Source organism: Anguilla rostrata, chromosome 11 (assembly GCF_018555375.3).
Source record: "Anguilla rostrata isolate EN2019 chromosome 11, ASM1855537v3, whole genome shotgun sequence".
NCBI lineage: Eukaryota > Metazoa > Chordata > Actinopteri > Anguilliformes > Anguillidae > Anguilla > Anguilla rostrata.
Window position 1 is genome coordinate 40,858,532 of NC_057943.1, and position 16,413 is coordinate 40,874,944.

The following is a 16,413-nucleotide window of genomic DNA, read 5'->3' on the forward strand; positions in this document are numbered from 1 at the left end:
TATGGGTATTGCAGTTTGGGACGCATATGCATTCAAGCCTGTGGTGAATTTGCATTAGCTTTATAAACAATTTGTTCACTGCAGTAGCATCACACTACCAAGCTACCTGTTTGGCTTTGTTTGTCAACCACGCACTATTTAGTCCACCAAATAATATGTGTTGCCTGTCTTCAGTCTCCTCTACCATCGCCATGATCTCGTCTTCCAAAAAGTTTACTTTTCTCTTTTGGTCCACGGTTATTCCTGACTAAACCCTCATTTGTACTAGCAATATAGTAAATTTGGAAAGTAATCAAATCCCTGAGTACAAACTGTAATTATGATATACTGCCGTCATGTATTATAAATAAGGTCATAAGGTTGATAAGGTCACTGATACAGCTGAAATGCTCAACTGTTTCAACAAACATTTTGTTTCCTCTGGTTTTCTGTTTAAGGCTACATCAGGTAATCAGCCATTTACTGATGCCGTTGTAAATAAGAGAATGGGACAAAGTTTTTGTTTTTCCCCTTTTTCTCTACCAGAAGTACACAAAGTGCTTGAAGGTATAGACTCAAAAAAAGCAGCTGGTCCTGACAACTTGGATCCTTATCTATTGAAACTTTCTTCTGATTTTATTGCTGAGCCCCTAACGTATCTCTTTAATCTCACTCTTGAATTGAATGTTATCCCCAGTGTATGGAAATCTGCCTTTGTTCTGCCCCTGTTTAAAGGAGGGGAGCCCTCAAATCTAGATAACTACAGGCCTATTTCTAAGCTTTCAATTCTGGCTAAGGTTTTGGAGACACACGTGTGTGCGCAATTAAAGTGGTTAATTATGTTATCTGTGCGCTGGATAAGAAGCAACACTGTGTCACCCTTTTTATTGACCTGTCAAAGGCATTTGACACTGTAGATCATGACATCATGCTACAAAGATTAGTCAATATAGGATTTTCTGACCAGGCAGTTTCCTGGTTCAGAAGCTACATCTTAGATAGAACACAGTGCATCCAGTTCGATGGAAAGACATCTGGTGTTTTAACTGTACAGAATGGGGTGCCACAGGGCTCAGTCCTAGGACCTCTTTTATTTACAATTTATTTAAACAATATTGGCAAACACGTGGCAAATGTCAGTTTTCATTTTTATGCAGATGACACAGTCATCTACTCTTATACAGAAACAGTAAAAAAGGCTTTTGAAGACCTACAGTCTGCTTTTAATACCATACAGGCTCAGCTTTATCAGCTGAAGCTTATTTTAAATGTTGAGAAAACCAAGTTGATGCTCTTCACTAGGTCAAAGATAGAGCCGCAGACATTGCCTTGTATCGTTACCACACAGAATAAACCAATTGAAAGGGTGACAACTTATAAGTACCTGGGTTTTTTATTAGATGGTCTCACTTTTAAGTTTCATATAGATTCCCTTGTAAAAAAGCTTAGGCTTAAGTTGGGTTTTTATTTTAGAAACAAGTCCTGTATTTCTCTTGAGGTGAGACAGAGGTTAGTCTCAACTACTTTCTTACCGGTAATAGATTATGGAGACATTTTATATATGCATGCGCCTTTAGCGTCATTGCGTCGGTTGGACATGGTGTATCATGGGGCACTGAGGTTTGTCACAAATTTTTGACACATCACTGTATTATTTATAGAAGACTGGGCTGGCCCTCGTTGGCATTACATAGGCTGTGTCACTGGTATATTTTCATTTACAAGGCCATATTGAAATTGCTTCCATCTTACCTTTGAAATGTACATTGTCCAGCAGACTAATGGGAAATACCGACTTTGCTCACAAAACAGTGTTTTATTGTCTGTGCCAAAGGTTTGTACTGAGGCTGGCAAAAAAGCATTCCGGTTCTCAGCTCCTAAATGTTGAAATTTTGTTGTGTCTGTTATCGACTGCTGCTTTCTTGGCCAGGTCTCTCTTGAAAAAGAGATTTCTAATCTCAATGAGACTAACCTGGTTAAATAAAGGTTAAATAAATAATAAATAAAAATACCTGAAAAGTACTGAATTACTACAATAAAATGTCCAGTAATGAATAGATTTCTTTAAAGTCCAGGTGATGTGAGCCACTTTATGAGAGATTCCTTAGCAATCCTCACGGAATCGATCAAATTTGTAAACGGTTCTAACCCATTACCTGAAAATTGCATGTCACCTTGCAAAAGCACTGCCATCCATACATACTTGTACTATTTTACTGCCTGTCATGTCACGTAAATAGTTTTGCATTTTATAACCATAGAATCATATGTAACATCACCCAGTCACATGTAACACGCACCATGAAATTGAACAGGGACGCACATTTTGACCAATCACAGGCGCCCGTGCCTTCGCAGTGCCCGCTGTGCCGGGGACTCACCTGAGAGGAATGTGGACGCACAGGTAGCGGTACGTGGCGATGGCCAGCAGGGACAGGATGGAGCTCTGGGTCAGAACCAGCATGACGCAGGTGCAGAAGAGGCAGCCGTAGAAGGAGGTCACCTTCCTGTTCACCAGGATGGCCAGCGGGATGGCCACCGCGCCCACCAGGAAGTCCGCCGCCGCCAGCGACACCACGAAGCAGAAGGTGGGCTTCCGGAGGGAGCGGTTCCTCCACACCGCCCAGACCACCAACAGGTTGCCCAGGCAACAGGCCAGGCCCACCAAAATCTCCAGAACCATATAGACATCTTGGGAAGCCATGCGACCTGAGTCCTGAAAGCTTTTCTGGGGGGGCTCTCTTGGTTATGTTCTTGGCAGAATGTTTGCTCCGCCTCCTGCCCCAGCACATTGACAACTACACTTCCTGCTGAGGGAAGTTTATTTTTACCCTGCTTTTTATGGGTATCTGACCGCTTTCAATATGACATCTTATTTATTTATTTATTTCAAAGGTCATGGGCCTCATTTATAAAACGGTCTTATGATCAATTTTGAACAGAAGCATGACTTATGCAGAAAATCACATATAAGTAGTTATTTATAAAACCTTACTTTGACGTGGAATTGATCTTATCTCTACGCAAAGTCTCGACTTGACGTAAGTGATTTTCCGGCTGGCTATGTAGGGGTATTGCAGTTTGGGACGCATATGCATTCATATCTGACCGCTTTCAATATGACATCTTATTTATTTATTTATTTCAAAGGTCATGGGCCTCATTTATAAAACGGTCTTATGATCAATTTTGAACAGAAGTATGACTTATGCAGAAAATCACATATAAGTAGTTATTTATAAAACCTTACTTTGACGTGGAATTGATCTTATCTCTACGCAAAGTCTCGACTTGACGTAAGTGATTTTCCGGCTGGCTATGTAGGGGTATTGCAGTTTGGGACGCATATGCATTCAAGCCTGTGGTGAATTTGCATTAGCTTTATAAACAATTTGTTCACTGCAGTAGCATCACACTACCAAGCTGCCTGTTTGGCTTTGTTTGTCAACCACGCACTACCAAATACTATGTGTTGCCTGTCTTCAGTCTCCTCTACCATCGCCATGATCTCGTCTTCCAAAAAGTTTACTTTTCTCTTTTGGTCCACGGTTATTCCTGACTAAACCCTCATTTGTACTAGCAATATATAAGGGGAAATCGCTGAGTGTAAGGCACATTCAGGTGCCGTCAATTTTAAGTTAATTTGAGATTTATAGATCATAGGTGCGTAAGTTACAAATGGGCTTCTTAGAACCTGCGTAAGCAAGGTTTTTTATGCTCAGTATCTTTTATGAATCGAATGTAAGCACACCGTCGGAAATGAGACTAAGACTAAGTTCAAGTATAAATCTAAGAACAGTTTTATAAATGAGGCCCCATATATAATTTCCAAAACAGCCATGTGAAGAGTTAGATGTGGTTGTGTAAAAAGCACAACTACAGTACTGCCTTACAAAATGCCTTGCATTTTAATGCTAGGGAAATGTTCACAGATGGCTGAGACTCAAGAGTTTTTCAGACAAAAGTATTCATTTTTAGCATTTTGCTAAATACTCACAATGCAGTTTTAACAATGTAGCTTTCAAACTGTGGGCACATTGCTGTACATTTTGTTACATGTCTGCCATCTAGTGGCAGTCTTTGAACAAGACAGCTTGTTTGTCTTTTACAAAGTTGTCAACGTAAACATTCAATGAATTACCTTTTCTACCAGAAGTCATTTTTGGCACAGGGTCAGCCTTACCTAATCAAGCTGCACTATTCAGTTACGTAGGCCTCAATGATAGTTAAGTCTTTTTTCAATTATAGAAATTAAAAAGGTCCAGGAAACAGCCACCATTTAATCACTTGCTGTGAAGTTCTCAGTGGACTGTTCTTGACTAAACAACATTCGCATCCCCTATATTGATATGTGCTGTCAAATGATCAGAGTTGTCAGAGTTGCATGTCTGTTTTGCCAATGCATGCACATCACAGTTGAGGAGTATGCGATTTCAACCACTGTTGCCCTGCCCTGGTTGAAGATGCTTCCCTCTGACTTCCATGGCAACATCCTTCCTGAACTGCCACTAGTCACTGAAGCTCCAACCAGGAGTGCAGCTGGGCTAATCAAAATCTTTATACAGCACCCTGAGCATGCTGGGTGATTAATTGCTTAATTAACTCAGGAACCACACCTGTGTGACAGAACCTGCTTTCAGTATACTTTGTATGCCTCATTTGCTAAAGTGTGTCCTTCATTTTGAGAGTTGTAAAATGTTTAAGGATAATTTAAAGAGAAATCTCATTTACACCCAGGCCCTTGAGTCCTACAGTTAAATACCTAGTGTTTTACAATACAGGTGATTAGTTTACAGTAAGACAGTTATGCAACCATCTAGAGATGATTTTCAGGATGTAAAAAAGCACCTGATATAATTTAAACTTCATTCCATTCTGAAACTTTGTGTGTGTGTGTGTGTGTGTGTGTGTGCATGTATGCATGTGTGTTTGTGTGTGTGCCTGAGCATGTGAGTGTTTGTGTATGTATGTGTGTATGTATGCGTGCATTTGTGTGTGTGTCTGCGTGTGCTTTTGTGTGTGTGTGTATGTGTGTGTGCGTGCGTGCGTGTGTATGTGTGCGTCCAGGAGTGTTTGCGTTTTCTGTGGGTATAGTATGTGTGCATGCGTCCAGGAGTGTTTGTGTTTTCTGTGAGTGTAGTGTACGTGCGTGCGTCCAGGAGTGTTTGTGTTTTCTGTGAGTGTAGTGTACATGCGTGCGTCCAGGAGTGTTTGTGTTTTCTGTGAGTGTTCTGTACATGCGTGCGTCCAGGAGTGTTTGTGTTTTCTGTGAGTGTAGTGTACGTGCGTGCGTCCAGGAGTGTTTGTGTTTTCTATGAGTGTAGTGTACGTGCGTGCGTCCAGGAGTGTTTGTGTTTTCGTATGATGTTGGGGAGAGGTGTTTCAGATGAGCGTGCGTCCAGGTTGTGTTTTGTTGTTACGTTGTCATGTGTTTCTGTGAGTGTATGTGTACGTGCGTGCGTCCAGGAGTGTTTGTGTTTTTCTGTGAGTGTAGTGTACGTGCGTGCGTCCAATTGGAGTGTTGTTTGTGTTGTTTTCTGTGAGTGTAGTGTACATGCGTGCGTCCAGGAGTGTTTGTGTTTTCTGTGAGTGTTCTGTACGTGCGTGCGTCCAGGAGTGTTTGTGTTTTCTGTGAGTGTAGTGTACATGCGTGCGTCCAGGAGTGTTTGTGTTTTCTGTGAGTGTTCTGTACATGCGTGCGTCCAGGAGTGTTGTGTTTTCTGTGAGTGTAGTGTACATGCGTGCGTCCAGGAGTGTTTGTGTTTTCTGTGAGTGTTGTACTGCGTGCGTCCAGGAGTGTTTGTGTTTTCTGTGAGTGTAGTGTACATGCGTGCGTCCAGGAGTGTTTGTGTTTTCTGTGAGTGTAGTGTACGTGCGTGCTCAGGAGTGTTTGTGTTTTCTGTGAGTGTAGTGTACGTGCGTGCGTCCAGGAGTGTTTGTGTTTTCTTGGTGAGGCTGTGGTCGAGTGTGTCAGTGCGTGCGTCGTCCAGGAGTGTTTGTGTTTTCTGTGAGTGTAGTGTACGTGCGTGCATCCAGGAGTGTTTGTGTTTTCTGTGAGTGTATGTACGTGCGTGCGTCCAGGAGTGTTGTGTTTTCTGTGAGTGTAGTGTACGTGCGTGCGTCCAGGAGTGTTTGTGTTTTCTGTGAGTGTTCTGTACATGCGTGCGTCCAGGAGTGTTTGTGTTTTCTGTGAGTGTAGTGTACGTGCGTGCGTCCAGGAGTGTTTGTGTTTTCTGTGAGTGAGTGAGTTGTAGTTCGTGGTACGTGCGTGCGTCCAGGAGTGTTTGTGTTTTCTGTGAGTGTAGTGTACGTGCGTGCGTCCAGGAGTGTTTGTGTTTTCTGTGAGTGTAGTGTACGTGCGTGCGTCCAGGAGTGTTTGTGTTTTCTGTGAGTGTAGTGTACGTGCGTGCGTCCAGGAGTGTTTGTGTTTTCTGTGAGTGTAGTGTACGTGCGTGCGTCCAGGAGTGTTTGTGTTTTCTGTGAGTGTAGTGTACGTGCCCACCCGGCTTTCTAGCCAGGCCACACATTTTGCATTTCCTGTTAATCATTAGCAGTTCTGTTGCGGTGACAGTTTTCTCGAGCAGATGTGGTTTGCATGTTCTCCACATTGCGATGGCCGAGGAGGGGGACCACAGAAACGAGATAAAAGGTTTGCCTGCTGCTGCTGCTGCAGCAGCTCCGAGCCTATCGGAACCACCGCTAACTTGCAGTTAATTTACCGCTCAATTTACAGACAATTTACCGCTCAGTAAATTGTCACCCTGGACCACTGCTGGTTAACAAATGGCCGTTCACACGAACACAGAGATAAGAAGCTAAAGGCTGCGGCTGCACAGCTGCACTGGTCTGCATTTTAATTCACACCATGAGTAAACAGCCTGAAGCACAATTCCATCAGGGTACTCTCTGTTTTCAGCTTTAACTTCTGCTCTTAAATATTTCATTAGCAATTCAATCATTCATGTGATTTTGGCACGTTGTGACATTTTAGTCACATTTATTAAAGAACTGTCTGCTGAAGGTTGCGCTTGCCCCCGTATATATGAAACGTTAATGTGGTCTAATCTACAGCATCAGTGTACATGACGATCTAATTAAAGCAGGGTAAACTTGTGTTGCACAAACACCTCATACAACTAGAACTGAAATGAGTTTAAAAAAAAATCTACCATCGCTCAAATTAATTTCTTAGAAAAAAAAGTTTATTACAAAGCATTCATTGTGTACATGTGTACTTCAACACCGATCAGCACTCTGTATAAAAAAAAACAGCGAACAAAACAGTCTTCAACAAAACACGGGAAAAATAAGAAAATTCTCTTCATGGCATAGACAAGCTTCAGCGACCTCCTGGCACACTCTACTTATAAAGTAGCTCTTTAAAACTCGACAATCCTCAGATTTACAGATATGTTCAAAGCACAGTGGACCTTCCTTTTTGGCGGTGATTCAGTCTCTCAGCACTCCTGTGGTAATTGCTGGCTTTTTTAATCAAGTTCACATTTGTACACTCGTGGCATTTTACGCACTCTCCACACCCGCTCTGCCGATCAGGACCCGACCCGCAGCTGAAGTACGAAGGGGCTCCCAGAATGCTGTTTCGTGTCCGCGATTCACCGTCCCAGCAAATACTCAGTATTTAAACCGGCGCCCCCGTGCGCACTCCTGTAGGACCCCCTCTGGGGGACCCCCCCTTAACATCCTACCGTCCTGCTGCTGCCGCTGCCGCCGGTCCGGAGCCCCCTCAGGGTGCCCTCGTTGAACTGGTAGGTGAGCTTCCTCTTCACCTTGCAGATCTCGCCGGTGCGGGAGTAGTTGCGCAGCGCGCGCGCCATCTTCTGGTAGGTCATGGTCTTGCGGTTCCCCTTGCGCCGGCCCCACAGCTGGGCCAGCCGCTCCTTGTTCTGCGAGGAGAACTGGAAGGTCCCGTCGCCCGACTGCACCCACCAGATGCAGCTGCGCATGTCTGGGTTCTGCAGCATCTCGTACAGGAACTGGAAGAGCCGCTCTTTCTTCTTCCCTGATGGGAAAAAGAATCAAACAAACGGCCGAATAGTGTAACAGTAGAATAATGTGCATTTCTCATTTCTATTGTTTTTTTATTCCTACTGGGGATTTTTTTTTTTGTTCTTTTATTTAGCTGTTTTTATATTTTCTTTTAAAGCATCCTTGTGACAGTGTCTCTGTAAAAACCACCATAAAAGTGTAAAAATGTATAAAAATGCATTATTATTATTATTATTATTATTGCTATTATTGCAATAGTATGCTTATGACAAGTGTTACAGATAATATTTAGTGCTGAAATAACAAGTTTTACAAATTAAGCTGCATCAATCATTCAGAAGATGTATCACATCCATAATAATGAGTTAGCATATATGTCGAACCCAAGGCTGTTTAACAGAGTAAAAACAGAATACAGAAACACCATGTTAAAAAAGAAAAGAGCCAACATTAACAACAGTGCAGTTGTTAAAAGGGGGGAGATGTATATTTATGTATAAATTTGTGATGGAGGGTGTCCTGTCGTACCCGTTATGGGGGCGAGAGGCAAGCTGTCGCACCCCCTATTTCCTCTCTTCTCCATGGGGGGCGAGTGGGGGTAGTCCCCAGAGCTGGTGGACTGGGAGTCTGAATCGCTGTTGGCGTGGTATGCGTACTGGCAGTGGCCCTGGAACCAGTTAAACAAAGAGATTTCCCAACTGACATTACCACTTCCGCTGGCCAGAGTGGACACAGAGCTTGCACCCCCCCCCCCCTCCCCGTCTAATGGGGCAGAGAAGAATCCTCACTGTCCAGACAATGTGGAAATATGTCTTTGGAATCACAAAAACACTCATTGACAAACAAACAATGTAAAAACAGGAGTATTCTTCTACCATCACGATCGTAGCTTGTTGCACTTGCAATAAAATATTTCACAAAAATGTTTCCAGTAGCCTGTGGCATACTGAAATGACTCTCATAGGGTAGTTTTTCTGTTGTTGAGAAAGTATGGGAAATTTTCAGAAATCTTTCCTTCAAGTGATTGTACGGGACCTAACCGCACCTGTGGCATTGCTGTAATTCTTCTGGCCATAATTATGACTTCTATGAGCTTTCCTTGCTGGGGTTGCAATACCAAACAGTCATGTTGAAAGTAAAATTGTAATGATAAACTATAAAATTAATGTAAATTCAACCATAAATTCACCCTGGAACACACATTGATGCGTGAATCCCCTTGTTCCCGTGGAATTATCAGACGTAAACATAATTGTCTGACAGCACATACTGTAGTACAGGAAACTCCACATCAGTTCATATCTTCATACCAGCGTCAGAAAAGTGTCAGAAAATGTACTGCACTCGTTTAGAGCTGGGCTGAGAAGTGAGAATGGGTGTTTGCCACACTGTGCCATTTCTCAGAAAATTCTGACAAGGTTTCTCCCACATAAACACACCATTTGCATATCTGGCCACAGTATAATGTACAAACAAGCAGACACATACACACACACACACACACACATACAAACATGCATGCACACACACCTCCTCCTCAATAATGTGCACACGGTGTTGTGTTCCATTGGAAATGAGCAGGTTTCAGCGGGGCAAACTTCAGAGCAGCTCAACGAAAGAGAACAAACCAACGTGTGCACAATAAAACTAATTTTAACGTGTTGTTTCCTGCGTTTATGCATGGACTAAGTGCTAGAAGGGCCAGAGGATGCTTAAGTCGTGCTGGGCAATGTGAAGTTGCGTGACTGTTTGCAGGTCATTGTTCCTCTTTCTAGGCTCCCTATCTGATGGTCAATTTTACCACGAGAGCGCAGTCACAGTCGAGTTAACACATTTCAGCCTACATCTTTGTTCTTCTTTAACGTTTGTGTTTTTGATGGTGCAAGATGAGGAGTATTTTTTTTTTACCAACGGTTGTCAATCACACATGCAGGTCATTTCTTCATTTGAAATAAATCGAGGGGTCCAAGTTATCCAGAATACGCTGGTTATTAGGGAGCTGGGAAGTTATTGGGGAGATGTATGCGTCATGGTGAGATTTTGGGGGTTTCTCTCAACATTCCATCAGTAAAATTTTATTTTCCTGTAAGTTCTGACATCGTACCAACATTTTGCATGAATTCTATGAGAATTCTATATAATATTCAGATTTTCTCAATTTTATGAATAGTTACTGTATGTTATATTTATCTTTGTGTGTGTGTGTGTTTGTGTATGTATGTGTGCGTGTGTGTATACATATTTAACGTTCTATTATCCAGCGTAACCGCAAGCATGTATGTGTTGGTGAAATTAATGATGACTTACATATAGGCAGGCTATGCCACAGGGTGACTGCATTTTGGTGTTATTAATAATTAGCAGATACATTTATAAGCAGGCTTACGAGAGGGAGTCTTGTAGTCATTAATGCAGAAGTATGTATAAGGAGAGTTACAGTAAGCATGTTCTTAGTTTTCACATGTATAAGGAGAGTTACAGTAAGCATGTTCTTAGTTTTCACATGTATAAGGAGAGTTACAGTAAGCATGTTCTTAGTTTTCACATGTATAAGGAGAGTTACAGTAAGCATGTTTTTAGTTTTCACATGTATAAGGAGAGTTACAGTAAGCATGTTTTTAGTTTTCACATGTATAAGGAGAGTTACAGTAAGCATGTTTTTAGTTTTCACATGTATAAGGAGAGTTACAGTAAGCATGTTTTTAGTTTTCACATATATAAGAAGAGTTACAGTAAGCATGTTTTTAGTTTTCACATGTATAAGGAGAGTTACAGTAAGCATGTTTTAGTTTCACATTATAAAGAGTTACGTAAGCATGTTTTAGTTTCACATGTATAAGGAGAGTTACAGTAAGCATGTTTTTAGTTTTCACATATATAAGAAGAGTTACAGTAAGCATGTTTTTAGTTTTCACATGTATAAGGAGAGTTACGGTAAGCATGTTCTTAGTTTTCACATATATAAGGAGAGTTACAGTAAGCATGTTCTTAGTTTTCACATGTATAAGGAGAGTTACAGTAAGCATGTTTTAGTTTTCACATGTATAAGGAGAGTTACAGTAAGCATGTTTTTAGTTTTCACATGTATAAGGAGAGTTACAGTAAGCATGTTTTTAGTTTTCACATGTATAAGGAGAGTTACAGTAAGCATGTTCTTAGTTTTCACATGTATAAGGAGAGTTACAGTAAGCATGTTTTTAGTTTTCACATGTATAAGGAGAGTTACAGTAAGCATGTTTTTAGTTTTCACATGTATAAGGAGAGTTACAGTAAGCATGTTTTTAGTTTTCACATGTATAAGGAGAGTTACGTAAGCATTTCTTAGTTTCACATTATAGGAGGTACAGTAGCATGTTCTTAGTTTTCCATGTATAGGAGAGTTAGCTTGAGTAAGCTTCATGCCTTCCTTAGTTTTCCGTGGAGGGGTTACGCCATGTAGTCAAGTAAGGAGCTGACAGTAAGCATGTTTTTAGTTTTCACATGTATAAGGAGAGTAAACTCACCCACTCGGTGCTGGATGGGCCAGGCCAGGTAGGTTGCTGTGGTAACTGCTGAGTCATGCCCTCCTCTGTGGACCTGGCCAGTGAGCTGTACCGCCACTCGTACGCAAAGCGGCCTGACCAACTGTTTTCTGCGCAACAGCGAAATGGCACAGTCAACACTAGCACTTTCATACAAATTCAGTTTGCCTTAGATACTAACCCTAACCCTGAGATACAAACATTTAACTCTAAACCTAACCCTGAGATACAAACATATAACTCTAACCCTAACTCTGAGATACAAACATATAACTCTAACCCTGACCATGAGATACAAACATATAACTTTAAACCTAACCCTGAGACACAAACACATAACTTTAACCCTAACCCTAACCATGAGATACAAACTCATACTCATGGACTGGATACAGTACTGTAAACATACAAGAACGCACACAAAAGCACACACGCGCACACACACTGGTAATAGGTGCATGGAAGTACAAACAAACACATTTTGTACACACACAGGCACATAATGTACGTACATAATGTACAACAAAAAAGACAAACACATACTATACACACATGAAAGCACTGGACCCATGCACAAACACGTACTGCACACACTTACAGGCAAATGCACACACACACACAAAATGCAAAGAAGATAACTCCTCCTGAAATGCTACTGTTATTTGTCCTGTTCTTGAGTCACTAAAAGTTTTTGGGAAACATGCCAGAAAACATTAAGAATCTGCAATGTGTTTAATGTTCTTTTGGTTTTCAGGCAGGTGCTTTTGTCCAGTATGTAATCAGATAGGAGAACATTAATATAAAATGGTTTACTTTTTGTGTTGTAAATGTGGCTGATAATACATTACATTATTACATACTGTAATATTGCTCACAAATACAAAGTTTTACAGTATTTAAATATAATACAAAACATATAAAAACTTGAAAAGGTTAAGCTCTTCCTTCTCACCTAAAATATAGGATTACATATTTATACTCCTATCATTTTAAATATAAACGGAATGTGTTCTTATTTCAGCTAAAGTCCAGTAGTTACAAGTAGCCAAATGAAAGCAATCCAGCACAATATTCATTCAACAAAACCCTCTTTGATGGGATACTGACACTAATAGCCATGCAATGTGTGTTCTCTGTCTGTTTGTGTGCAACTAAAATCTAGAATAGGGTTTAATTTTAGTCAGGAAATTCAGGAAAATAATTGAAATTCAGGTAAATTCATCAAGAAATAATTAAAATAATTGTGATACATTGTGAGATCATCTTTCTATGGCGCTCCCTAGGTCTCGAGGGAGAAAAAAATGATAATTTGTTCCCACAGATTAGTAATCCATTCTCTAAAATTTGTAATATGTTCTCTCAAATTAATAATTCCCTCAGAATGTTTTCTCTTGAGAGCTAGGAGGCTCCATATCTTTCAGTTCCAAATTGTGTGAGAGTTATTTTCCTGAAGTGAACTGAAGTGGGAATTGATAGCAGCCCAGCTGGCTTTTTGGCGGGAAATTTGCTCACCCACGATGCTGGTCTCCTCCTCGCTCCTGCGACAGGGAGCTGGGCCTCCTTGCTGCACCTCCACCGAGTGCTCCTGCAGGTACTCCTCAATCACATCCAGGTCCACTTCTGCCGAAGAGGAAGAGCCCCAGTCCCTCGACCCGAAATCCTGGAGGTATCGGATCTGTCGCGGAAATACACAGAAACATCTCTGTTCCGTAAAACAAACAAAAAAAAAATTAGGAAGGGAGTAGCTGCCCGTGATTGGTGGTTGCTGATTTTGTCATGCCAATTTTTTTTACCTACAATGGATGCCTGCTTGTGACTCAGCTTAGATGATTGTGATGTCATATTTTAGATGATTTGGGTACTGGTCAGAAAATGTATGTTTTGCTACTCCTTCTGAACGTGCTCTATGGAGAAGTGTTTTCATTTAGTGAAACGCAACCTTTTCAACTCTAATTCAGGGAAAGTGAAGTTTATGAGCTTCCAGGCAACATGGAGTTATTTGCATGGAGAGCACAGGATTATGTAGTCTGTTATCTGCACACATCAAAAAGTATTTTGCATGACAGACCAAATTCTGTGCTTGTACATAACATGACCCTGTGTGAGTGTGTGTGTGTATGTGTTTGAGCAAGCTGTGCAGGTAACTGCTAAAAAAACCATAGAAATATATTGCTTTGGCCTTAGCAAGATCAGCTACACACATTAATGAACTTAAAAAAAAAACATTTAAAAAAATTAATTAAAATCAAATTTTCTTTAAATTTTGTGATATTGCTATTGGATTACATTTACATTTACACAGCCTGCTGTCAGTGCTGACCAATGATCAAATTCACACTTTGAGCTTGTAACTCACAGTGGGGAGTTAATTTTAACCTCACACGACAGTGAGAAAGATAATTTAAATACAGTACGCCCGTTCAGAAATATATACTCACAGATTCTAGCGTTGCCAGCATGACTGCTTAACAAGACCTGTGAAAGAGAAGAAAAAGAGAGAATTCAATGAGCATCAAGAGAGGTAGGAATCTTGGGTCAGGTTTTTGAAATACCTCATAATATGTTTGGGTGTGTTAACGTGTAATACATTTAATTTCTCAAAAACACCAATTCTGATAGCAAGCAGAGAAACTGTACCAAAAGCAGGTTCAAGTCCAAACACTGTATCGCCCACCGTTCAAAAAAAACAAAACAGATAAAAGCTGTTGCTCTTCTGTCTACCATTTTAAAGGACAGCGATGCAAACAAAAAACATAAGCAACTCATGATTTTGTACTACTTTTCAGGCAGTCGCTCTGAATCGATCAAGACCCTTTGATCAACAAACGACATTGAAATGCAATTCCTCAATCATAAATGCCTCACTGTCTGGATTTGGTCTGGACTTGACTGAAACTCAGCTGACTTTTCAGAATTTGGCACAGTCGAGCAAATCAGGCAAAATGCGACTGCTTTTTTTAAATCTAAAGAAAGAAAGTTCCCCACACCAAGCACCACCATCTCCACCACTCGGCAGGTCAGAGAAGCCCGCTCAGGAGCGAAGGCGCAGAAAGACTCGAGGCTCGAGGAGGAGGGAATACCTTGGCACTGGAGCTGCGTGCTGAAGCGGAGGAGGAGGAGGAGGAGGAGGAAGAGGAGGAGGAGGCAGTGATGGTGAAGGAGACGCGGCTGAGGGACCAGAGCAGTTTGGAAGAGGAAGGGAGGGAGAGGCTAATATCCGAGAGTGAGAGAGAGCGGCGACACACCTGAACTAGGCTGTCAACAGAGAGGCCCGGCCTTTTATAAACCCTGCCCCCACCCCCGCCCCTTCCTCCCCGCCCCCCGCCCCCCTCCCCCGCCCAGGCTGTATTCCCCACAGCCCGCTGCCAAGGTCCTTATCGCTTTATGCAAAGTTTCTCATAATCAGACTCTCGGCAAGATTAACAGCGCGGTGCTCTTATCAGTCCTTCCAGTGGCCCTCCAACCACGGGCAGCCGTGGTTTTCTAAGGTTCCCATTGTTCTGTTTCGGCCCCCTGTCGTTAAAGCCATGCCTTCATCACCTTCGTGAACAAGAGTACAGTACTTTGTTTTGTTTGGTTTTTTTTTTTAATTTTAATTCAGGCATCTTGTAACTTGACACAGGTGTCAAAGCTACTTGTTTCTCTCCACCACACAGTAACTGGGGGGTGGGGGATGCACTGGCAGACGAACTAGAAATGGCAACTGGAAAATTCGGCTTTGTGAAAGGGGATGTGCGAGGCGCTGTACTTTTTAGGCGGGCACTGGAATCAGTTGAAATGGAATTTGAGACTTAGTTGGAAGTTCAGATTGAGAAAGTGATAGTCATACAACACCTATTTGGGATACAGCTTAAGAAAAGTTTGTTTTGAAATAAGGTTGTAACACATTTACACTTTGATGAATTGCATGTTCCCTGACCAGCTATAAAGCAGCAATATAACAGCGACTGTGCCAAGCAAATACGCAAAAGCACTTCGAAGCTGTTAAATCAAAAGTTAATCTACAACATTTCTTAAACGACCCTTTTCATGCCGTGCGTATGCACTACATGTTCAGGTTTGGGTCCATACTGTTCAGAGGATATGTACACAAACAATCAACAGTCACTCAGGAAATAGTCTGGATGATCTGATAATTGATTTATTGTCATACTGTTGTCCCATTAGTGAACACAATGCATTACAAACATACATAGACACGTACATACAGTATACACATACATACATGCACGCATGTACTTACATACATACATAAAAACATACACACATACGTGCATGCATGCATGTATGTACATACATAATGTACAGTGAGCTCAGTAATCATTGGGACAAAGACAATGAAACTGAATACTGATACTGAAAGCTCTTATACTGCACTAAGGAAGCAACTGAACACACCTGACTAATCATAAACACCTGTGATGCCATTTGTCCCAAACATTAACGATGGCCCTGAAATAGGAACCTGTAATTCTGAAGTCCTGTAATTTCTACATAGTGAAAAATGTGTAAAAAAAAAAGTACCCTTAAATAAAAGCAGTGAACGTGCACTTTAACCACATGTGAATTGATGGATTGCAAATCTAAAATTGTGGGATACACAGCCAAATCAAGAAAAAATATGTCTTTGTCTCAAGCATCACTGTATACAACATACATACAGTCAGGTCCATAAATATTTGGACATTGACAAAGTTATTGTTATTTTAGCCGTCTACCACAGCATATTGGAGTTGAAATTAAATAATGAATATGAGCTCAAAGTCCAGACCTTCAGCTTTAATTTGAAGGTATTTACATCCAAATCGGGTGAACAGTGTAGGAATTACAGCACTTTTTATATGTGCCCCCCCCCCTTTTTAAGGGACCAAAGGTAATTGGACAATTGGCTGCTCAGCTGTTCCAT

General features: G+C 41.3%; 2 protein-coding genes across 3 annotated transcripts; both read right to left on the reverse strand.

Annotated features, from left to right (window-relative positions):
• Window positions 1–2,356: 2,356 nt before the first annotated feature.
• Window positions 2,357–2,683, reverse strand: LOC135235097 (adenosine receptor A1-like). Its single transcript, XM_064300291.1, has one exon. It carries the CDS (start codon window positions 2,681–2,683, stop codon window positions 2,357–2,359), a length of 327 nt encoding a protein of 108 aa, XP_064156361.1.
• Window positions 2,684–7,175: 4,492 nt separating this feature from the next.
• Window positions 7,176–14,769, reverse strand: LOC135234955 (transcription factor PU.1). 2 transcript variants are annotated; one of them, XM_064300109.1, is made up of 6 exons: window positions 14,588–14,769; window positions 13,946–13,982; window positions 13,020–13,182; window positions 11,490–11,617; window positions 8,515–8,653; window positions 7,176–7,999 (listed from the first exon to the last, which is right to left on the reverse strand). In XM_064300109.1, the coding sequence occupies exons 2-6, from the start codon at window positions 13,964–13,966 to the stop codon at window positions 7,674–7,676; spliced, it is 777 nt and encodes a 258-aa protein (XP_064156179.1). In that variant the 5' UTR covers window positions 13,967–13,982; window positions 14,588–14,769; the 3' UTR covers window positions 7,176–7,673. The 2 variants fall into 2 exon arrangements, with proteins under 2 accessions (XP_064156179.1, XP_064156178.1); XM_064300108.1 differs by having other exon boundaries at window positions 13,020–13,209.
• Window positions 14,770–16,413: the final 1,644 nt, after the last annotated feature.